This window comes from Parasteatoda tepidariorum, chromosome 1 (genome assembly GCF_982258835.1).
Source record: "Parasteatoda tepidariorum strain Cologne lab strain chromosome 1, Ptep-v5.0, whole genome shotgun sequence".
Classification (NCBI taxonomy): domain Eukaryota; kingdom Metazoa; phylum Arthropoda; class Arachnida; order Araneae; family Theridiidae; genus Parasteatoda; species Parasteatoda tepidariorum.
This window is the reverse complement of record NC_141755.1, coordinates 63,372,548-63,396,812: the sequence shown is the minus strand read 5'-3', so window position 1 is coordinate 63,396,812 and position 24,265 is coordinate 63,372,548. Positions and strand designations below refer to the sequence as shown.

General features: G+C 28.5%; 2 protein-coding genes across 10 annotated transcripts in view; one reads left to right on the top strand and one right to left on the bottom strand.

Annotated features, from left to right (window-relative positions):
- Positions 1 to 24,265, bottom strand: part of Myo61F (unconventional myosin 61F) — an 89,877-nt gene that overhangs the window by 34,515 nt on the left and 31,097 nt on the right. The window contains exon 1 of one of the 9 annotated variants that reach the window (XM_016058712.3): positions 23,605 to 23,713. The exons of 2 other annotated variants lie outside the window; for them this stretch is intronic. Coding sequence is in view for 4 of the 7 variants with exons in the window: in XM_071179716.2 (XP_071035817.2) it covers positions 7,058 to 7,110 (53 nt within the window). In the remaining 3 variants the exon portion in view is untranslated. Of the gene's footprint in view, positions 1 to 864; positions 951 to 1,149; positions 1,553 to 7,057; positions 8,497 to 11,563; positions 11,803 to 23,604; positions 23,714 to 24,265 lie in introns of those variants that run through there. 6 more of the 9 variants (XM_016058710.4, XM_071179716.2, XM_087165345.1 and 3 more) reach the window with 6 other exon arrangements.
- The window catches only part of LOC107444550 (polycystin-2), a 39,215-nt gene continuing 38,577 nt past the window's right edge, over positions 23,628 to 24,265 (top strand). Inside the window, exon 1 of the mRNA XM_043038750.3 lies at positions 23,628 to 23,832. Within this exon, the coding sequence (XP_042894684.1) occupies positions 23,628 to 23,832 (205 nt within the window). The remainder of the gene's footprint in view (positions 23,833 to 24,265) is intronic.

The window sequence follows — 24,265 nt, the reverse complement described above, 5'->3', positions numbered from 1 at the left end:
AGGTTTTTACAACTTCACAAAACAGATAAGTATCTTTTACTACAACATATTTGTATTCACGTTTTAAAATCAACAACATATATTTTACGTATATATATACAAAAAATGTCTTTTTTTCGTTAAAATAGGGTTTAACGATTAAAAAATATTATATTGCGATTTAAATTATCATATTAAATTACAGGAGACTTAGTACAGTTTAACAGATTTACATTACTAGCACTTTTGCATTAAGATTTTTTTTTCCTAGTTGTAGAAAAAATAAAATATTAAGCTATTAAGCAGGGTTAAATTTTTTTTCATTAATTATTAAACCCTGTACTATGTTTGATTTATATAGCAACTGTAAATTCATATAATATGTAATGAAGAATAACATAGCATAATTATCAAGGTATCTCTTAAACAAGAAATTGTAAACAAGTCATAAGCTAAAAAATCATGCTGAATACATATAACTATTAAATAGTTAAAATGAAAAATGTCATTAATTTCTTCCTAACATAGTACTTTCAAATATATATATGAAAGAATCACAAGTTAAAAAGTTAGATAAACTTAATTTTAAAATGAGCTTCTTATATGGGTTAAACAGATATTTTTTTACATAAATATTTTTTTTTTACCAATAAAATACAATTGACTTAAATTACTAGTTCAAAAGCAATCCAATTTTAAGATTTTTTGAATATTTTACCTGGATATTTTAAAGTAAAAATGAAGCTTTGAAAAAAAAAATATTAAACGAATAGGCTAAGAAAAGAAGAAAAAAAAGAAGTAATAAAAATGCCTCTAAAAGATTAATAAAAAAAAATCGAGGCATAAAATCTAAGTAGTGAAATAAAATTAATTACAATAACTCACAGTAAGTACATGTTCATGCTATATAAAAGTGCAATCATAGTACCAAGTTGAATGTTATAACAAACTGAGCATGAAAACTGCCGGCATAAATTAAACAAATCATTGTATTCATAAAACTTTGATACATTTTAAGATCCATAACAATTATCTGTTTTGAAATCTTATGATGAAGAAAAAAAATATACACATCAAAATCACAACGACGTTAATCATTAAGGCATACATGTATCACCGAATTGATATTAGATAAAGAAATTAGTAAACAAATATTTTCTTCACCCATACCTGAATTATAATCTTCCCTAAATATACTCTTTCATTAACTAGTAAGAAGTAATTAATCTAATTACTTGAAGTTTTATTTCTTATTTTGTAATGCATAGTGGTCAAACAATATACACACCAACGCAGAGCATAAATGAATAACAAATTCACTTTTAAAAAGGCGGTCAAATTAAACTCGTCTGCTTACTTTCCTTTTAAGGCGTGCTGTTAAAAATAAATAATGTGGCGCAGTCACAGTTAAGGTTTGACTCAAGTTAGTTCTTTTATATTTTTAACTTAGAAATTTTTAATTTTTCAATCAAATCGGAACAAACGAATCAAATGAAGTTTAGTGAAGATAAAATAAAAATTATTTACGTTCAAACCTGTGAGAATTGGGCATTAGGCATCCTCCTGAGCTGTGCGATCAGTAATGCATTGGCAAGGCTCACAGCGGGAGGTTCTGTTTGACGCTCAAAATCAGTGGCGGATCCAGGGGGGGGGGCATAGGGGTCATGATCCCCCGGATAATTTCCTTCTTACGATTTTTTTTTCCTTCTAATTATGTTCTTCACTGTTTCAAGAATAATAATCCAAGAACGATTAAATGGACTCGTATTCTTAAACATTCATCGAAAAATTGATTTGGATGTCGGAAAAATCATTAAAAGATTTGCCAAAGTTTCTAAAAAACGCATTACATTTATTATTTAAAGATGCTGAATACTTGAATTATTTATGTATTGTTCTATTGTTCGTTATGAAAAAAATAAATGAAAAGACTAAAAAAATCCAGTTTTTTTTTTTTTTCAAAAAAAGAAAATTCTAAAAAAAATTTTAATAAAAAAAATTTATTGGAGGGGGGGGGGAATCTGAGTCTATGACCCCCCCCCTTCCAAGAAAAATTTCTGGATCCGTCCCTGCTCAAGATTCACCTTGAATCTTTAAGTCACACAATGGAATTTATTTGAATCAATAAAAGTTCGTTGAGTCTGCCGTTATCTCTCCCGTGGTAAAAGCTGCGTGAAAGTTAAAGAAGAAGGCACAGCTCAGGAGCCTACCATAACGCCTATAGAGCTTTATGCTATGTATGGTTTCCATCTTTATAATTAAAGAAAGGACTCTGAAAAAATTGCTCCACTTTCTTCACCCTAGTTCAGGGATGGCGAACCAATGGCACGCGTGCCATTTATGGCACACGACACAATATTTTGGGCACGCCAGCGATCACAATTGTTATTGCACTATGAATTATTATTACACAAATGTTATTACACTATGAAGCATATGCAACTATTAAATTAAAATTCACAAAAAACAAACAAAATAATAAACAATTATTAATAAAAAAATAACAATTAATGCTAAAAAACTATTAATAACCATAAAAAACAATTTGACAGTAAATAACTAGCAAAAAAAATCAGCAGTCCTGCTTAAACTAATATCTTACTACCTAATATAAGTTATTTGCCATCTAATCTGCAACAACAGAAGTCACACTGATGTTACTTTAAGTTGAATTACGCGTAGAACTGAGACATTGCAAAATGTATTTTTTTTCAATGTAAATAAAGAGTTTTGAGTTGATAGTATTTAGTATTATTATTTTCCCAATAATCATGAAGTCAAAATTATTTGACGGCACGTCTGTGACTTCATTAAACAATTTTTTTAAAAAAATGGCACGTTGGTGTATAAAGGTTCGCCACCCCTGCCCTAGTTGCTTATAATTCAGTATCCTCCTGCTTACCTGCTTAAATATATCGCATGCAAGAAGAGCATCACTCATCTTCATCTAACAAACAGTGTACCTTCGAGCTTGTTCATTCATTTCAATAACCTATAGTAAACATAGTTGTTCGACTTGTGAGAATGAACAGGCTCGAAAAAAATTAATGCACTGGTTATCTCTAGAAATCCTTCCCTCCGCAGAGGATCAAAATTGTGATGGTATGTCTTCGGATCATCCTCAGGGATGTTTCCCAGACCGTCGCCAATAGCCCATTGTGCAGCTCTAGTGCGACGTAAATGAACTAGAACAACAAAACAACATCTAGAAATCCAAGCCAGGAGTTATGTAAAAACAAATAGCACCATTTGTAAAAGCTATTTCGATTGGTGTGTGCAAATTTATAAATTTTATTAGCTCTTGTTATTTTCCTGAGAACTTTTATTCTTAGTTATACAACTGATCTCCGCTGTTAAGAGAGTAGAAGAGTGATGCTGATAAGGCATTTACGAATTTTATTTAGTTAATAAAAATTTATTTATTAAAAGATTTTTTTTTCTTTAACTCTAAATATCGTACATTCTCTATTATGTCTAATAAATTTAGATAGATAGATCGATAGATAGATAGATAGAGAGAGAGAAGGCTCTCCCCCCCCCCCTGATTTTCTAAACTTACTTGTCTTTTTTTTTCTTTAATAGAAATAATAAAAGTAACACGGTTCAGCTTTTCTCCAGAGCTTTTAGGTACAAACAATACATATAATTTTCCCAGTTAAATATTAATTTAAGCGAAGGCAGAGGAGGGTACAAACCCCGTAATAGAAAGTTTTTCTTATTTTTCTGCTTCGAATAAAAGAAAGAGAAAAATTTAGTTTCCATTATACAAAAATAACTAGCAAAAACCATAATTTTTCAATATTTTTACTCAAAATATTAATCGAATTTCTTTTCTTTCCTCTATTTTTATTAGTTTTAAAATTAGATAAATTTTTATGTTAAAAACTACGGCAAATTAATGCGTTTCTAATCCATACATACTATGATTATTATAAAATAATGATTATTTAATCGAATTATTTTCTCTGTCAAAAAAATAATATTTATATTTTCTAGCTGTACTCTATCGACGAATACAAATTTAGAAACACCTGTAGTTGTAGTAGTCGAGATTTATATTTGAACCACTTAAAATATAGCTTCAGTACTCCCTCGAAATAAAATACTTTCATTTCACACTAGTGTTCTCTTCAAATTTCTAGGATATTTTCTTTTGACAAATTGAAACATTCTCTTCCCCCATCAAATGCAGATAATTACACAAATAATTCTGTATTTACCGAACATAATATGCATGTATTGAATCTTTATCAAAAATAGGGTCAAACCCTATACGAATTAGTGTTCGAAAATCAATAAAGTGAAGAATAAGCAAACACTCCCCTGGAAACACTATAAGAGAAGGCAGGACTAAAAGTATTAAAATCTATATGATTGTCACAGATAACTGAGACGACTGAAATCGTCTGTCATTCTTAAAAATACCTCCAAGTTTTATAAGGAGGTTTTATTTATCTTTATCTAAAAATAATAATAGTAATCTTAAATTCTATAAAAATAGTTCTTAACTCAACATAATATTTTCCATTAATATCATTTTATTTTATTGTTTATAATATGCACTTTAATCTGTGTGATACTTTTGCTACCGATATTGCACTTATTATTTAAATATAAAACGTGACAAAAGAAAAAAAATGTTTAACAATTATCACTCAACTTTTCTTAAAACTATACACATTAATTCTAACTTCGCTACATTTTTATTACTTAAAACAAAGTTTATGTACCTCTAACACTATTACCACTAAATTGCTCCTATTAAATTGTACCACTATTTATAAATATGCAACTACATTAAAAATTAAGTACTTAAAATTCAATTAAATGAAGAATTTTTTTTCATTAAATTTTTATTCGTTAGTTTTAGAAACGACTTGGATGTTTTTAGTCACTCATGATGTTTTCAAAAATATTTGTGAAAATGCTTTACAATTGAATGCTTTAACTCATTTTACTTTTTTCTTTTTCGTTCTACTCAAAAAGGATGGTTTACAGTGCCTGCAGTAAATATTAATCAGTAAATATATAATTTTTTTTATCATGCCAGTTACATTTTTCTTAGATTTGAATATTTTAATTCTGGTGCAAGAGAACCACAATAAAGTAAATTCAACTTCATTTGGAAGAAAAGAAGAATAAGTACTTTTTCAAACTCAGTAACTAGTAGAATTTCCAAAGTTAGCATTCTATATGAAAAGTTGAAAAATTCGCAAAACTATGAGGCATAAAACAAAACAAAGGCTAAAAAAAAATTTTTAAATTATTTGAAACTCACAGAAAAAAGTTTTACAATTTTTATTTACTAAAATATTTAACTAAACTCAGTGGCGCGACAGCCCACAGAGGGCCAAGGCCTACTGTGCCCATACTAAAATATTTACTAAATGCAAATGAATTAATTAACCGTTAAATTAATTCAATAAGTATATTCTTGATATTGTAACATTACCAGCGTCGAATATATTGGACAATATACAGTGCAATCTAATCATCTAAAAAATATTATTTGGAGATTTTTTTTTCTGTTTGTATACCTTTACAAAGCGATTGTCTTTGTAATAATAATAATAACAATAATAATTGGTTTTACTCTAGTTCGTCGGAATTTTAGAAGTTATTAGATAATCAGAATTTATAAATTATCGGAAGGTTCGAAGTTTGATTTTGGACATTTTATAGCAAATAAATATCTTATTATTTGAACCTAATTCATGTTATTTTATGATTAAAATGTCAAGGAAAGCGTTTTGTGTAGAATGCTCAAAATTATAATTTATTATTTCTTTATAAAATTGTTAAATTAAAAAATAATTAAAAAATGAGTAAAAAAATTAATTTTTGATTAAAAATAATTAAAATTAATTAAAAAATAATAATTTAGTTAAATTAACTGAATTTTTTTAAATCATTTTTATAAGTTTACTTTCCTCTGGTTCGCATATTTTTAAGTAAAAACCGTATTTTCTACTACATGTATTATTTATAGCTCGGTCGTCGTCAGGGGGTAACGCCACTCTCTTAGAATTTGTTCTAGCAGATTTCGGCGTTTCATTCGTTATTCCAACATCATCCACAGATTTCCTATGGGTTTCAAGTTAGGTGATTTTGCAGGTCAGTTGATGAGTGAGTGTGTACAAATCAGTCACATATAGTTTGTTTAAGCTAAGAACTCCTCCCGCCAAAAGTCTGAGGCCGTTTGGTGCTATGGAAACAAGAAGGGCGCATTTTAGGGAGGGTAGCTTCACTCTAGGACTAACACAATAGACCGAAGAAAGAGATTCCCTTTCTCTCGCCGACTCGACCCCGTACCCTACATGAAATAGTCATACCTCGTTACCATAGTCACCGCCACAGGTTCAGACGAATGTCTGGGGGAGTTCCTATTTTAGACAACTATATTCTCCCAGCTCGGTGAGCTTTGTTGCTGTCATCTTGAAAAATAGGAGTATCAATCAACGACACAGTCATTCTGAAGATGGGGACTGAAAGGCAATAACCTGATCATTCAGAATATCAAATAAACAAGCATGCTGGTTCAGTAGTCTCTCCAATGAGCTATTCCTATTCATAATTTGAAAAATACTCTCAAAACTCAACAAAATCATCTCTAATTAAGTTATATTTTTGTTCCCACGATTTGCGAATGAGATTCTTCAATCGGATACCTGCAAGTGACGTGGTGTGGGTATCTCGATCCTAATTGGTTGTTGAAACGTGGCTTTGTTTGCGTTAGCAACTGTTCTTTCCATTCTATTTCGAGTAAGTCAAGCCCCAAAAGTACCAATTAACTTAAGTCACACATACTATATTCTTTTCTTTCACAATATATTTACACAAAGACAGGCACGAAGCCATGTATAACATAAACAAACTAATTATACATCGAAGTTACCAAGTACACGAAACAAAAATATATTACGGTTACAATAAAATACATAAACAAATAATAAATCTAAGTTAACTAAAAGAAGAAGACAAAAAAGAATTATATTTCAACTAATTCGAAGTGCTATACGGTTCTGTATTTAATTAACTTATCATTAATTAACATTCTAACTTATGTAGAGAAACTTACCTCAACTTTAATACGCCATTTTGTTGATAAGGATTAGCTGGCGCTGACGTCATAGGTCACATGTGTGGGTATGGGAGGACTTCTTCTTCTTCTTCTTGAAGTTTAAATATCCAGTTATGATTCTTCAATTATGATTCTTCAATTATTCTTCAATTATGATTCTTCAATTATGAAAGTAAGAAATGCTAAAGATTCTGATTTTTAAATTTTTAACTCATTTAATTGTTGTTTTATTTCTCGGGATCATATCTGGAAATATAGTGCCAATTGATAAAATGATTGCAAGCATCTCTGTGACGTGAGTATACCTTATTCTTGAGGTTGTTTGGTCCACGCTTGAAATCTTTGAGAGTTGTTAAAAGTCGAAATGGTATTATTCACCTGAGCGTAACATTGGCATAAACATGATTTTTATTGACAAAAATGGATTGAAAAATGATCTCAGGATAAAATGCTCTGAAAAAGAGTTAGAAGGAAAGAAAAAACTTCGCACTAAGAGAATAATTCAAAGAAAAAACGCAACTGTAAATTAAAAAACTTATCAAGGGACATTAGAGCATGAAATTGAAAAACTTCATTCACAGCAAATTTCCATCACTAAAAAAAGCTAATAAAAATTGGGATATTAAACTTATAGAAGGAAGTCAACATGTGTTATAGAGAAAAAAGGTGAATTCCAACATAAATAAATCATAGAAATTAAAACACCTCCTCACTCGTAATGAACCATGAACCACTTATTTCATTAATTTATTATTTTTTCATTATTATAAACGAATTTCAAAAAGTAATATAAAACTAGGTCCTTCTAATTTTTTCTCATTCCTGTATTAAATAAAAGCTTACTCTTTCTTTCTTTATTGTGAACAATCTAAATAATTTCATTTTTCATAATAAACGAAATTCTAGGAATATTAATTTATGGTTTTATTAACTTTGATAATCTTTATTGCACAAATCATAACTATAATATCTTAGGGTAATTTTGAAAAGAAAATCATCACGGTACCCTACTCAGAAGAATTCTTATCGAAGCAATACTTATCTAACTGAAAGACATAAAATCCGTTAAAAACAAAAAAAAAAAGCATTTTTTTTTTTAACAAGCAATGACTCAACATTTGAACTACAAATTTATATGACATTCTTCCGAAAAATCCATCAACTTTACCCCAAATTATTAGTTTTGAAATAATCAAACACTTTGAACTTAGGGGCCGTTTAAATTTTTATTCCGCACTCCTCTTTACCCCACCCCCTCGTCAACAAAAATAAGCAAATTACAACCGCTCTTCCATTTTTAAGTAAGAATGACGAACCATCTCCCCTTGTCTTTTGCTTTAACTTTTATATCAATTGCAACTATCTAATTTTAAAATTAAATTCAAATAAAGAATGCAATTCTACAAAAAAAAAAAAAAAAAAAAAAAAAAAAAAAATGAAAGAAAGAATAAAGCATTATGCATCAGTTTGTATTATAAAAATTTTTGTCGATTACTCTTTAGGAATCTTTGGTGCTTTTTACTTCGTGATTAAAAGTCTTCTTAACCTATGAAATCGCAAAAGAATTTTTTTCCCTATTTATTCTTTTCCGGAATCCAACTCTTATTTCAAATTTAAAAATTTTCTAAGTGTTCTTCTTTTCTAAATTCATTTTAACAGTTACTATGTAATGATACATATTTTTTTTTCTTCCTTGCTTCAAAAGAAATATTTCAAAATAAGGCAATCTTAATATCTCACATACTCTTCCTACCCCCTTTGTCACAAAAACCCTCTACTTATTAGGTGCTTTCGTAAAATTAGAACGACTCTTTAGCCTAATAAGAATTGCTTCTAAATTTCAATTCATCCACGATTACTTATGCATCAAGATATCGACGCAACTGCAAATTATTATAGTTTTTAGTGCGATTTCTTTTATTATACCTAACAAGATACTATTTCTACCCTGATTCGTCTACCATGAAGGGCAAGCGATGGTCAACCATCGGCTAAAAGATATTAATGCATGAAAATAATTTCTCTCATTTTTACAAATGGCTGATCAAGCGTTTGATGTTCATTTATTTTTACGACAGATTCAGACTAAGTGATTGTTCCATTGCATTATGTACCTCTTCATTGAAAAAAGGATTCCAATTATTGAAATTAGAGTCAATATTTGTTGTTAGCTGAAGGTTGAATAATAAAGATTGTTATGTAGAAAAAAAGAGTGTTGAAAATAATTTCTATAAACACATTTTTGTATTGCAACGAAATTAAATTGTGTTTTATAAGCATACAATAGCAAAAAATGTACGTATCAACTATGCGAATCAGATTTGAAGATCTAGACTGCAATTAGATTTGCAATGATAAATTTATAATTGCTGTAAGGTACAATTAGACAACTGAAAGCTTCGACGATCGTTTTAACATTATTCTTTTACTTTGTGATTAGATGTTACTATTTCAAACATTATATTACATCTAAAATAATTAAATTATTAAATATTTGAATTCCAGTTTGTTCGGACTTTCGTGCCATAAACTAATTAAACCATTTTAAATGCAAATTAAAGGTAGATACCATTTGAAATATAACTACTACTACTCCCAGATTTTTGTTCAATTTGGAAAATAAAATTACTTTTGAATTTGAAAATTACTTCTTTGCATATTTTTTAAATAGATAATCATCATAAAAAAATGAAATCTAGAAATTAATGTTTTTTTAAAAAAGAAATAACATTAAAAAGAAATTAAAATTTAAAAGACATCGTTCAAAATTTAAAAATAAGAAAAAAGAAAATGTTACTTAGATTTTTATGTTTTTTTAGTTAAAAAAAAAAGAACATTTAAAATGTTTAATAAAATAACAAATACTAAGGCTTTCAGTTTGCATTAATAAAGAAGAAACTTATTCACTTGTCTCCCCATAGACTAATATAGGCAAATATTTAAAAAAAACAGAGGGTGGAAGAGGGAAGTGGGGTTTCATATATGATGTTGTTTTATAAATGGTGTTTAAAATATTCAAATATATTGTTAGTATTTATCGTTACATAATAATACATTGCTAACATTTCTGCTTATTCTGTATTATTAATCCATTATTTGGGTTCGCACTTTAACATAAATATAGAATTATAATTAGAATCATCATAAGAATATAGAATCCTAAATGAAGAACTTCGGTATTTTCATTTGGTTCTTCAATTTTAATTACTAACTAAACTGAAAAAATTGAACCGATTTTTATAAATTCTACTGGGTTTACTATTATGTAATTATATTTTCATTAGTTTATTAAAATTAAAAATCATTTTTCTTAATAATTCATCTAAGTAGAAAAGTTGTATTTTTGCAATATATGCGAAAATGTCGTAATCAGTGACGAAGGATTTGGTGAAAAGGAAATGTAAGGAGCAAGCGAAGAGAACTGAAAAAAAATTCCAGGATTGACGAGTGATAGCAAGATACAACCCCTCCCAATTAGCGTTCGCTTCCCAATGACGTTACCTAGGTTCGAATCCCAACTGTAGCTAATTGATACGAGTTCGTCGTAGTGCTTGATCCAGGAGTTCTCTTGTCTTTTGGGTTGGGTTCGAAATTGTTATACTGCGGTGTTAAACATTAATAATCGTAAACTCAGATTTGGGACGTCTGTTCAACGGCGGTTATAAAATAGAATTAAAAAAAAAAAAAAAAAAAAACAATTGCAGTTTATAAAAGTTGCTTGAGCATGTTTTGCCTCCTGTTTGCTCCGCTCGTCAACCCTAATAATTGCTGCGCTATCATTTTTATTTCTTACTTATATTTGTAATTATATATACTTTTATTTGTAATGAAGGTGATATCAGGGGATTACTTTGTAATAAAAGAACCTTGCTTTAGTTTCCAGTCTTTAATTTGGAATTAGCCAGAATTAAAAACATTATAATAGCAGAGAATAGCATAAAGAAAGGATGATAAATGAATGTTACAGGTAAAACGTTAATTAAATATATTACACGGGTAAAAATACTTTTCTAACTTGTTTTAAAATGTTATATTGTTTGTTTAAATACTCTTTATAACTTGTATTAATTTTACGTTGATAACCAAAAAAACTAGCTTTTTTAATACACTTTGGATCTTGTAGCGTGGTTTCCCTATCTAATAAGAAAACATCATCAATAATAAGAAATGGTTGATAAATAATGAAAACCAAAATACAATATTAGCAAAGAATAACATGAAGAAAGGATGGTAAATAAATATTACAGGTAAAAACCGTTAAATAAATATATTAAGGGTAAAAATACTTTTCAAACTGTTTTAAAATGTTATATTGTTTGTTGAAAATGTTTACGTTGATGATAATAGAAAAAAAATCTAGTTCTCTTTTATAAATTAAGAATTTAATAGTGTGGTTTCTTTGACCAAAAAGAAAACACCGTTAATAATAAAAAATGGTATTAGACTATTATTTTTCACAGAGAAATAATAATACTTTTCATAAAAGTTTTTCATAATGCTTACTTTCTTTCCATGTTTGTATCAAGAATTCCCCACTTCTTAGACTAGATAGCAAAATATTGTGATTGTATAGTTAATTCTCAAATGTAACTTTCAATAATAAGTAAATTTATAATAATTCTAAACTTTTATGATCAAATGGCGGAGCATTATTATTGTGTGCCAAATAAAGCTTTGGAAAAATGTTTTCTCAACAACATTATAGATAAAGTTTCAGTGAGATATGTAAACTCTCTTCTAATAATCAGATAATAATCCGAAGATAACTTGAGTTGTGGATTCATTTAATCTTCATCTCGATTATTATCTGATATAATTATAATTCTTCAAAATGAAAGTTTAAAAGTGCTTATATTAAGAGAATTGTGAAATGAAAGTGTATTAAAGAGGCGAAAATAATTTTATTTTTGTTTGACTTAAATTGAAAAAGGTTAGCTGCATCACTTTTAAGGTAAAGTGATGTGACGTCCTTAAAATCTTGAGGATAGTCCTCGAATTTCATTGATTATCCTCAAATATTTCCGAATTCTTGAAAAATGGAACCAAAATTTAACATAAGCCCTAAAATATCCTCGAAATTTCTCAAAAACATATAATATTTTTTTTTATAAGCTGTCAAGTGTCAAAAAGAAAAAAAAGAATCTGAAATGCGAATTTTTTTTAAACAAGATAGTTTTATCTTTCAGAGAATGCAACAACAACAACAACAAAAACAAAAAACAAAGCAGGCTAAAAGATGAAAACTTCTTACTTGTCTTGATCAAAATTATCAAAATCAAGTACTAATTCATTTTACAAGTGTTCAAATACAGAATATTGTATGATATTTATTTCAAAACTACTCAGTAATCTAATCAAGTTTGATGAAGATGGTTCTTCACCTGATATTGGTTATCAATTTAGAAACAAAAATCCTCTTTGCACAGATAAATTAATACTTTCCATAAAAGTATGAGAGTTCTTAAATCGTAAATTTTTTGGAGAACTCTTTGCTGTAAATCATGGTATATAAATCTGGTCACCTTAGATAAAGAGATTTCCAGTTGTAATAGTTGTTCATTATCCCAACGTAAATAAAAAATAAATATTTTTCCCTTTTAATCTACTTAGAAAACGTAGTTTTTTAAATTTTTATTTTATGTTATTATCTTCTTCGTTTTAGTTTTGCGTCTATTAGTTAGCTTATGTCAGAAAGTGATTGAAACTTTCATTGATAATGTGGCGATGAAGTTTGCTTGCATTGACATCAGGAAGGAGTTGCGGTTGAAATTTGAGCACTATAGCAAGTGAAATAGTTGTTTTCGGATTGACGATAAATTCTCTTTGTCAATGACAGGGTGATAAAATCTGCTTGTAAAGTTTAGGAAACAATTAAAATGCGTGTTGTCACTTGGCGCAAGAAATAGAGTGGAGATTTAAGAACTCTAGATCGTCGAAATTTCCATTACACCATCAAAAACACGTAAGCGAATTAATAAAAACCTAGTAAGGTATGAAACTTCCGAAAATAATAAAATAATTTTAGAAACCACATGCTTTATTATTAAATTTAAAGTATTTTGGTGCAATGTATGGAATAATAAGAAGCTGATTAGTGTTTCTTTATTTCTCATCATAATTTCTAGAAAGTTTGTACTTTTTTAATGTCAAAATGAGAGTGTATTGATAAAATCTACCGTTGAATAATTTATAATTAAATTATAATAAATAAATAAAAAATACGAACCAAAATTTTATGTTAGGAATCAGTCTTGTTATTAGTCATTGTTCTTCTTATTATTGAGTTTCTTGTTAAGTAAGTTTATTTATAATATTATGAAAATATTGCTCGAATTGGTTAGTAATTTATAGTACAGTAGTTTTCGAAAAATACTATTGCTGATTATACTTTTCTTGTTAATAAGATTTTCAAGCATGTATTGAGGTAAAAACAAAAGAATCCCTAGTAAGACAAAAGAATGCCCAGGGCATAATAATTACAAATAATTTAGAATTGCTTCATAATTGCAATACCACACTTAAGCCCAGCTTAATTATTGAAATTAAACATTTTTTCTTTGTTGCAGGGGAAAATAACTTGCTCCTTAAATGATGGTAAGAAAATTTTGCATGTTTTAATGTTCATATTAATGTTTGGTTTAATTAATAATTATATATTTCCAAATTATAATATTGATGAAAATAATTTATTTTTTTTTGTTTCTATGTGCTTTTCATGGAAAATGACAAGAAATATACGGATTTCAGGGAACCGTAATTGCCAAAAAAAAATAATAATAATAATAAATCACAAGTGCTTGATTGTGATAAAAGAACATTTATAATTCACACTGAAATCTAAATCTTTAAAATTTAGCACAGTGTGTTTCTTTATAATTAAGACTACTGAAATACTGATACACTGAATTATATGTTAATAATGTTGTCGTAGAAAGCTCTTTTAACTTTCTCAGATTTCTCTTTTTTTTTAAATCAAGTTTTATTAATGATTTTATCGGTTCTATAAACTTTCCAAGTATCTTTATTTTATTTTATTCTTTATATTGATATATTTTTGCTTACATAATTTTTTTTTAAAACCAAGATAGAACAATCATGATGCCGTTATTCTAGATATCTTATATTAAAATTACGATAGTTTTAGATGGCTGAAAATTTGAAGGGAAAAAAAATCTGAAGAGGACTGAATAAAAAACTACCGGCGTTCAATGGGAGTAAAACAAGCGCATACGAAAATAAATGAACTCTTTATCGCGAAATGCGATATGAGTTGATGAATTTTGGGGATGAAAGCGAAAAAAAGAAATTCAAGAGCGTCCATTGGCCATAGGCGGCGTCACATGACACTTAACTTCTCCCTTCTCGAATAATTTGGCGGGGCAGCAGGGCAGGACTTTTGGAAGCGTGGGAGTCATTCGGAGAATTCTCGCCGGACCTTTACTTTAGCTGGACACAGGAATCTTGACTTCACCTACGAGGAAAAAATCTTTCTTGATACGACGAACCTCTCAACCGGGTAAGTGGTTATCGCTTGCTTTTGATGACGTCTTTATGAGTCTTAAGTTAACAAAAAGGAGAGAAGGAACAAAGTTCTTTTTCTACTTTGTAGAACGGAAGAGAGTTAGACGGAAACGCTTTTGTTGCTGACTAAGCAAAGAACATAACTTTTTCTTGAGTTTAGGACGAACAACATTACGTCCCACATGTTGACGTCACTTTTGCTTACACCAGCAGTACGATCTTCAGCAAAGTTGAATATTTACATTTGAGCGATCATCGCTTGAAATAGTGTATGATTTCCGTAGCGTGTTTAAATTATTCGAAGACTGTTGGTTAATGGAAGATGACATTTTTAGGTTAATTGGATAGGATCTGTGCGTGTTTATGTCTGGGTTTGGGACGGAAAGATATTTGATTAAATAAAACTTAAATTTATTTTACTTCTATGTTTTGATGAAAGGAATTTTCGTAGGAAAATATGTGAGATCTTACATAATAATGTCAATTAGCAAGACTCGATTGCCGATAGAAATTCAAAAGTTGTACAAGGCGCAAAAAAAAAAAGAGGAATACTCTAAATAACTTTTGATCTAATGATCAGATCTTCACATTCTAGGGCTTAATCTTAATGGTTCGAGGGGGTGACCACAAATATGATAATTAACAAGAGCAGACGATATTTTAAGTTACGAAATCAGACACAAAAACGTACTTTCTCTGAATAAACATACCATTTTTTTTACGGATTCGGATTTCTGACCCCCTAAATATAGGAAGTAGCCCCAATCTGGGAAATATGATCTCAAAAGTTTGCTCAGGAGAACGCTCCCAAGTTTGAACCCCTGAATGTTTATAATTCCATGCAAAGAAATAATTTTAGACAATATTTATTATTTTATTTAATAATGAGCGAAAAATTTTGAATTGTAATGTATACAATGTTTTGCATCATTTTAAAGAATGTAGTTTTACATGACAAAATACAAAACTTGAGCGAAATCGGTTGAGAAGTTCCTGAGAAATTGAATTTTAAGAAAGTCAGATATTTAAAATTTGATTTCTCAGGAACTATTCGACTGATTTTGTTCAAAATTCGTATTTTGCCATGCAAAATTATATTCTTTAAAATGGTGCAAAAAAATTATACCTTACAATTCAAAATTCTTTCAATTACTATTAAAAAATAATAAATATTTACTAAAAGTTATTTTTTGCATAGTAGTATCTTTGAACAGACGAATTTTAAAAAAAAATTGCGTGCAAAATTTTTTATATTCGCTTAAAAAGTTCCAGAGATATAGGGAAATACGCAAAAAGTAAAGCTCTCTCTTCTTACCAAACTACTGAGACCATGCTTCCCAGATTGCGGCTACCCCCTATGTTTTGGGTACAGAAATCCAAATCTGTCAACAAAACAAAAAAAGGTATGGTTATTCAGAGAAAGTACGTTTTTGTGTCCGATTTCGTAACTTAATATATCGTCTGCACTTATTAATTAGGTTATTTAAGGTCACCCTTTCGAGCTATTTAAGATCAAAAGTTATTCAGGATGGTCTGTCTTTTCTTTCTGTCTTTTTTTCCCCTTCTTCTTTTTGGTGCACTGTACACTTATAGAAATTTTACAGCGTGTTGAATGTATCTTTTGTTACAACTTGAATATTCAGCTAAGTTTAGTCATATTTATTGCACTTCTTAGTTTTGTTTACCGGTACTTCGTTTCATCTTGAACAGAAGCACGGGCCAGTTTAACTCCTTATTAAGGTAGCAGCAAATTTATGCCTTAATATGGTTCAGGCGCCGATATTATGGTTCAATGTTGCATCGATATTTTTGAGAGTGACGTGTTGAATATATCGTTCAAACTTACTGCAACTTTAATATGGTACTAAATTAAGCCATTTTATCGTACTTCTAGACTTGTTTCGCGGTAGTATGGTTCAACTTGAACGAAAACACGGACCAGTTTAAATACTTATCAAGATTGCAGCATAATTGCATCTTAATATATGGTTCAAGGTACCGATATTATGGTTCAACGTTGAACAGATTTTTCTGAGAGTGTTGGCACAGAACTGTTGTGAGCGCCATTGCATGTTATCTTCTTGTATCAAATTACATCTTGTTACTGTACAAAATGTTTTTAAATGTTTTATAACATGAAAATTTTGATTCATATAGAGAGAATGTTGAGGTTATAAACCTCGCTAACTCAGGCTTGATTATAATTTTATTGACTCAGATTATCAGTAGACAATTTTTAGGATAAAAAGAGAAAAAAAAAAAGATTTTCATAATTTAAAGAGTGTTGAGAAATTTAGGGAGCCTAAGCCCGGGCCTCTTAAGCGTTATAATAAATCAAATTTCAGACCTGATGATAAATTGTGATATAATCATTATGATATGTGAAATATTCAAATTATTGCTGTACAGTTTTCGTAAACAGCATCCATGAATAGAGAGTAAGCTTTAATAAGAAAGAAATTGATACTGGAAATTAAACATTTAAAAATGTGAGCGTATAAATTAACGAAAAAATTTTAAATTTGCGAAACATTTTACCATTAAATCATAGTAATTAAAGTAAAATTGATTAAATGCAAAATATTTTTTTTATTGAAAACACTTGAAAAGTTCTTAAAAGTTGGATTAACAAAATTTTGAAAGTAAACGTGCAGATTTTTTTTATTTAAAAAAATAAAATTATCAATATTTTTTTTTTAATCTTTAGATTGTTAAGTTAAAGAAAAAAAAGTGCTCAAAAGCAGCCAGTTGCGTTTATCATTAAATTTGTTTGTGAATTTAATAAGAAAGTACCCACGCCGTCTTTGACTCAAACACTCTCTGTATGCGGATGTTCCAAATCATCTATAAAACATTTGTGATAAATAATCGAAATAAAAATCAATAATTTAAAACGAATGCTGCTTAATAAAATAAGACATACCCTCTTAGAAATTTCGGAGCATGCCAAACCAAAATATTGAGCAAATTCTCTTGCGTGTTTACACCTTATTTTAAATTGGAACAAGGAAATGGCCCAAAATCAGGTATATCACACTTTTAATGAAAAGAACCCAATGCAAACTGTGAAACGTACTTTCTACCGATAGTCGATAGTTAACAGAGGTGTTCCGTAATTACCGTCCTTAATATATTTTCTTAGAATCCTTTTAAATGAAGCAAAAATAAATAAATAAAAAAACGTTGGCGAAAGGCTTTGCTTACCACGCTGGCCAACATGACGTTGATCTGACTTCTTAATTTAATAAAATACTTGTAAAATTTTCATTTTAATCAATTTACCGAACAAGAACTATTAAAATTACAAGTACTAATGTATTTAAAGGACAGTTTTTAAGAAACACCGCCAATAAAAGAATAATTATTTCTTTCTTAAAGTTAAAGCTTTTGTATTTTTCTAATAATTCTTACTGGCACACTTAGACATGTGCTTAATATCTATGCGTAATTTTCCTTTTCCTTTTTTTTTTAGTATAAATTTACTATCATAATATTTTATCTTAAGAAAGAAACTTCATCTGTGGCACATTTTTTAGCTTTATTTAATGCATTCGCTTTATTTTTTAGCAGTTTAATTAAATTTTTTCAGAGAATTAAAACGCTGTATAATACGTTTTCGCTTTTTTTTTTTTTTTTTTTTTTTTTTTTTTTTTTTAACAAATTGAACAAAAAAATATCGTTTTTTTTCTCAAAAAATCGTTTTCTCTCAAGTTTTACTGCAAAAAAAATGAAGCTTTATTTCGTTTTCACAATAAACCGTCTATTTGTCATGGAACTTATTAGGTAAAGGTTTTTTCTTATCTGTTTTTTTCTTCTTTTTAATAATAATTTGATGTCGTCTGCATTTTTCATTTTTAATAATGATGGAAAAAGTAGGAAAACAATATCTTTAATACTAGTTTTTGTTTTCATTTCCTTTCGTTAGCTATCTATGAATTTTTTTTTTGTTAATTTACAACCATTACCATTACATTTTTGTTCATTATGAAAGTTATAGTGTTTACCCCAAAATCTGAATCGTCATTGTATACCACAAATCTGTAGAAGTAAGTTTCAAGGCATAAAATTTCGTAAAATTGTTATATCATTCCCAAATTTGCTTTCTCAGAATACATAACACACAGAACTGATTTTAGATAAAGGCAGAAGAAAAAAATATTACTTTAGTTAAGTTTATTTTGTGTGGTGTCACGTCGATGGAGTTCCGGTCTTTTGTTGTTGATTCTATTAACAAGATTGCGAAACTAAACTTACCTTTGAAAATAATATTTAAACTTAAATCAATAAAAAATGATTAACAACAAAGTAATTTCAATTCATCGAATTTCAAAAAAATTCGACGTTTTTTTGAGGAATAATGTCACTATTTTATTTAATTATAGGATTATTTTATTTGATTATAGATCTATTTTATTTGATTATAGAATTTTTGTGCAAATAGCATACTTTTTTTATAAGATTGAATAATGGTGATAAAAAAATAATGTAATTTATAAAAAAAATTAATTTAAGATTCGATTAATTACTTCGAGAATTACTTTAGAGAACAAATTTTTTGTTGCATTTATACAAATACTTGATCTTGCCTAATTCTGGTGTGGGTGGGGGCTTCAAACCTTAAATTTGTTTTGCTCTTATTGCTACAATTTTTTTTAAAGTGACATTTTTAATCAATTTTTGTCGAAATGTACACGTTCAAAAACGCTACATATAAAAGGGGTCACATAAATGGTGCGACAAAGTTCTAGGGAAGTTGCGGTACATCATTAGGATTAAAATGGCATAGGAAATGTCGTTGTACGCTGCTAGGGGCTCTTCCTCTCTTTTGATCTGTTTAGAAGCACACGAGAAAACAGTTCATAATAAGGGTGCCGTATGACGACATTTGTTGCATCGGCTTTGATTGCTATGCAATTTTAATCCTGATGATGTACCTTAATTCAACTAGAAGTTTGTGGCAACATATATGCGACCACCTTTCGACAAAAAAATAAACAAAAAATGTCATTTAAAAAAACACTGTGGCTTAAAGAGAGAAATCGAACGCAGATTTAAAATCAGCGCAATTCGGCATTATTTAAGATCATTAAAACAAATCCCATGCAACAGAAATTTTTTTTTTTGTTATCTAGTTTTAACAACTGTTAACCTTGTAGCAGGAATATCCCATGGGGTCCGCTCTACAGCCCGCTGAATTGCAACAACAGAGTTGAAATCTGACGTGTTGATAAACCATTTTCCTTTATGAACTTAACGCAACTTTTTTTTCTTCTTTTTTTTTTCGAAATTCCAATTTCTTCGTAAGTTTTTCTATTTCAATCTTAACATTTATCGAAATTTTTAGAAATATAAAAGACTTAGGGACAAAAACTTTTTCCGCTTTGAACTGTTACATAAAATTATTGTTAAATATTGTTAACTAGTGAAATTACTTGTGATTTATCACTTCGCATTGTCTCACACCTTCTGAGGTAAATGTTATTTTTCAAGTACAATTAATTATTTCAAATGTAAATACTCTTTCATTTTGTTAGAAATGATCTATTAACATAATGTTCTTTCGTAAAATTATAACAATAGTTTATTTCATGAAAAAATTATCTTTTTGTTGATTTTGAAGTAGTTGTAAAGTTACAAGCTACGCAAACTTTTAAAAATAATAACGCTTTTACAATTTATTGGTGAACTTTTATATATTTATTTTTTTCGCGTACAGACGAATTTATTTATTTGTTCGATAATTAAATTCAAAGCAATGATTTCAATTATTTAAAATTTTCTGATTGTTATTCTTAATTTTTATACAAAAATTTAAGTTTACAAAACATTGAATAAATTGTGATTAATATACAAAAATTGAAATTATTTAAACTTAAATGTATTGAGGCTTTTTTATAGTTTGATAAAAAAAAAATTCTAATTTCGAAACATCAATTATGTGTTACTTTTTTAAGTTCGATCAAAATTTGCTTGCATACAAGTGGTAAAATTTGTTTTAATTACATTTTTTCCCCTTAGTTATGTACAATAAAATCTATTCGTTTTTTAATAAAATCGATAAAACATAGTAGCCTTAATTCAAATACTCTTAATTCATAAATACAATTGTAGTCTGTTAATTATTTGAAGTTTTTATTATGGTACAACTTCACAGAATTATTTTTAAATCGGATTTTTTTTGTAGCTTTGACATTTAAATAATACATTTCTAATTTATAAATATTCTGATTTCTAAAAAAATTCCCATTTATAAAAATATTCTAATTTATAAATAGTTTTATTAATAACATTGAATTAGTCTAATTTCAATGTAATTGATAAAAGTATTGAAATATTTATTGATACTTATGCAAATAATTTTCACACTAGGATAATGAGATTTAAAACACAATAAGTTTTTAATATATAAAACATTTCTGTTGTTAAAAAAATAAACTTTTCCTTCTATAAATGAGATTAATTTTTAAAAAAATGCACTTGAACCCTTTGGCTCAGATGGGACAGTCGAGTCTCTTTTATATATATTTTTTCTGATACCCTAGTTACAAGTAATATACAAAATTGTTATTTTTTAGTTATAAAAAAAGCGTCTGATAGTTACTAAAAAATATCTGTTAGATTATCGGAATCATATTTGTGCTAAAAATCCAAAGAAGTGCAGTATGAAACAAGAAATCATTCACATGCAAACATTTATCAATAATTGATTTCGTAAGTTAAAGAAATTTCAATGAGAAATTATTTTTTCTTTCAGATCTAAATAACTGCAAATAAGTGCAAATTTGAAAAATTATTGTTTCGAAGTGAGCCGTATTTGCAAGATTTTACCTTTAAAGCAGAAAAAGACACCAGTGTTTCACGCTGTATTTCATAACCATAAATTATTAAAGGTTAAATGTAATTTCTTCACTGATTTTGTTCTAAGTTAATACGAAATAATGAAAAAAGTTGGAAAATAACTTTAATGAGACACTGCGTCAAAGAGTTAAAGAAACACGTAAAAAGCATGGAAAAATGTGATATGAAATAATTTTTTTTTCCTTTTCCTGATAACAATTCAAGCATTTTTCAATCTATTATGGTAAACTATGACCGCATAATTTAATAATTTCACTTGTCTATATATATTGTTAACTCCCAGTAGCGAATGTTATTCTGACCCAATGTTTTCAATCAGCTGTTGACCTAATTTTGTTGACCTAACACATTTGTTTTATGAGACAACCTGCGTATGGCATGCTCTCTCACAAGGTTGAGTAAATGTTGACAGATGTTTTATTTACTCTTTTCTTTGAACGTCAGACTTGTTGGCCAGTAACCAAGTTATCTAAATAAAGTTACTCTTGTCACATTTATTTTTCTAGTTTAAAAGTAAATATGTCATGTTTTGACTAATTTTCTGAGGTTTGGAGAAATTAGCATTTTTTTTTTATACACTCAGTTTTACCGAGCGACAAATTGAGTCATAAACAGCCCACCCCCTTTTTTAAAGCAATATTTTTTTTCTCTTTTTGTGTGGTATATTAAGGATTGTAGATATATTTTCCTTGAACTAAATAAATATTAGATTTTTTTTCGGTATATTAAAGTTGATTTCAGTATATTTTCTGCTGAGACGACGAAATGTTCTAAACCTTATAAAATATCTTACAGGAAATATAATTTTGAATTATCTTATTAATTGATTTTTTTCTAGAGTTTATTTTACATTTTTTAAAGCGTTTTTATGATCATAAATATTTTGGGGGGTGTTAGATGCTTTATTGGTTACAGAGCAATTGAATTAGAAGGCATGAACTTCTGTTGCCAGGAATTCCGCATGGATTCAGATTAAATATTAATGTTTAAACCTTAAATTTTGAATCATTTCTTCTTTCATGAAAGTTTGAGTTAACTTCTAAGTTGAAACATCGAAGCATCTGAGAAAGAAAAAATTACATTCAACACTCTTTTAAAAAAAAAAAATAAAATAAATAAACTTTTTATAATTAAACGAAACCAATCCTCCTACATTGTTAAAAATATTATTGCCCGTTAAGCCTTAATAACTATTTAAGTTCGTGGCAAACTAAGTAAGATTTAAAATCTTATTATTTGGCAAAGTTCCATCTTTTTTATACTTAAAACGACAAAAGGAAAGATGACCCATTGATATCTTAGGTTTGTTGCAAATTAGAACGATATTAATGTTAAACGATCAGCAATATTATGTAAGTAATCCTCTTGATGTCGCAGTTAATCGCATGTACAAAAAGATTAGTGAAACATCTTACTCACAAGAAGATGGACAGGGAAAAGTTGCTCCGAATTCTGAAGTTTTGTTGCATTTTATGCAGTAATAAATTTTCTAAAAGTATTTTTAATTTCAAAAATAGATTTTGTTGGTCGCGAACAGACCTGGTTATGTAGTAATAAAAAATTATTAATATAATGAAAATAAAATAGCAAAATAAATAAACAAATGAAAAGTTAAGACCAACACGGCAATTAAATAATAAGTGATTGCTCTTACATAAAATGCAATTTCTTAGGGTATTTCAGAATGACCACCCTTATTATATAATTTTAAGATCTTTGCTGAAAGAATGGAAGGTCAAAACACTAAGCACATTAGGGCTAGACAATTAATATTTATGTGAGAAGAATAAAAAAATTCTAACTCTGATTAGAGTCTATCATATCGAGGTCAATCGGAAAATTGATGGAGAAATATATTTTTTTGAAGAAAAAAAAATTAATAAATAAATTTTTTAGTGAGATTTGAAAACGTTTAGCTTTTGTTGGAAACCGTTCGTTAAAGTGTTTTTCGATAATTTCAATCCCGACCTAGTTGTTTAATAATCCCTTTCTCACTTAAATATTAATTCACTAGCCCTAATTATGTTTATTTACTTAATTGAATACTTATATAAAGATTCTAAAAATGTATGTTAAAGGTGATCATTATGAAATTATCCTGTATATCTATTAATTAATTAATTAAACATATTTAAATTTAGTTTTCAGTTCATATTGAAAGATACCTGACTTGTAATCCTGCTAGTGAATGAATCCTGCTAGTAATCTGTCAAGTGATTATCGACCGTATAGTGGTGGACGTCCAGCATGGGCCGTTGCCGCCGATGGTGCGAGCGACTCAGGTCGCGACCTGGAAGACCAGTACGAGAGCGATTTAATGGACAACAGAGCTGACGTAATACCTGAGCCGGAAAGAACAGGGTGTTGGTACAGCTTCACACGAATTGTTAGAGGTGACTATAAATTATAATTTCTTTAAAGAATAGAAACACACTAAAAAAGAAAGAAAAAGCACGCTATGTTTTTTAAACTGTAATTTTTGGCACAGTGCGACTTGTATAAGATAATCCTCTTGCTGTACATTGTCTCATTAGTCAACTTAAACAGAAAGTCGACTTATACAAGAGGATAAGTCAGGGATTTTTTTTAAAATTTTTATTTCTTGTAATATGTTATTTTTAGATAATGATTTTTTTCATGATAAAGCTTCCTGCAACAGCCCGTTGTGGGCCAAGGGGTCATGAAGGTTAAGACGCCAGAATTTCGTGACTAACGGCATAATTGTGGCAATATGATCAGTAATGCACATCGGCCGCGTTTATTTCTCAGACAAGCTAACTGTACAATATGAAGCTGTGTTCTTACAAGACGTCACTGGAAATCGTA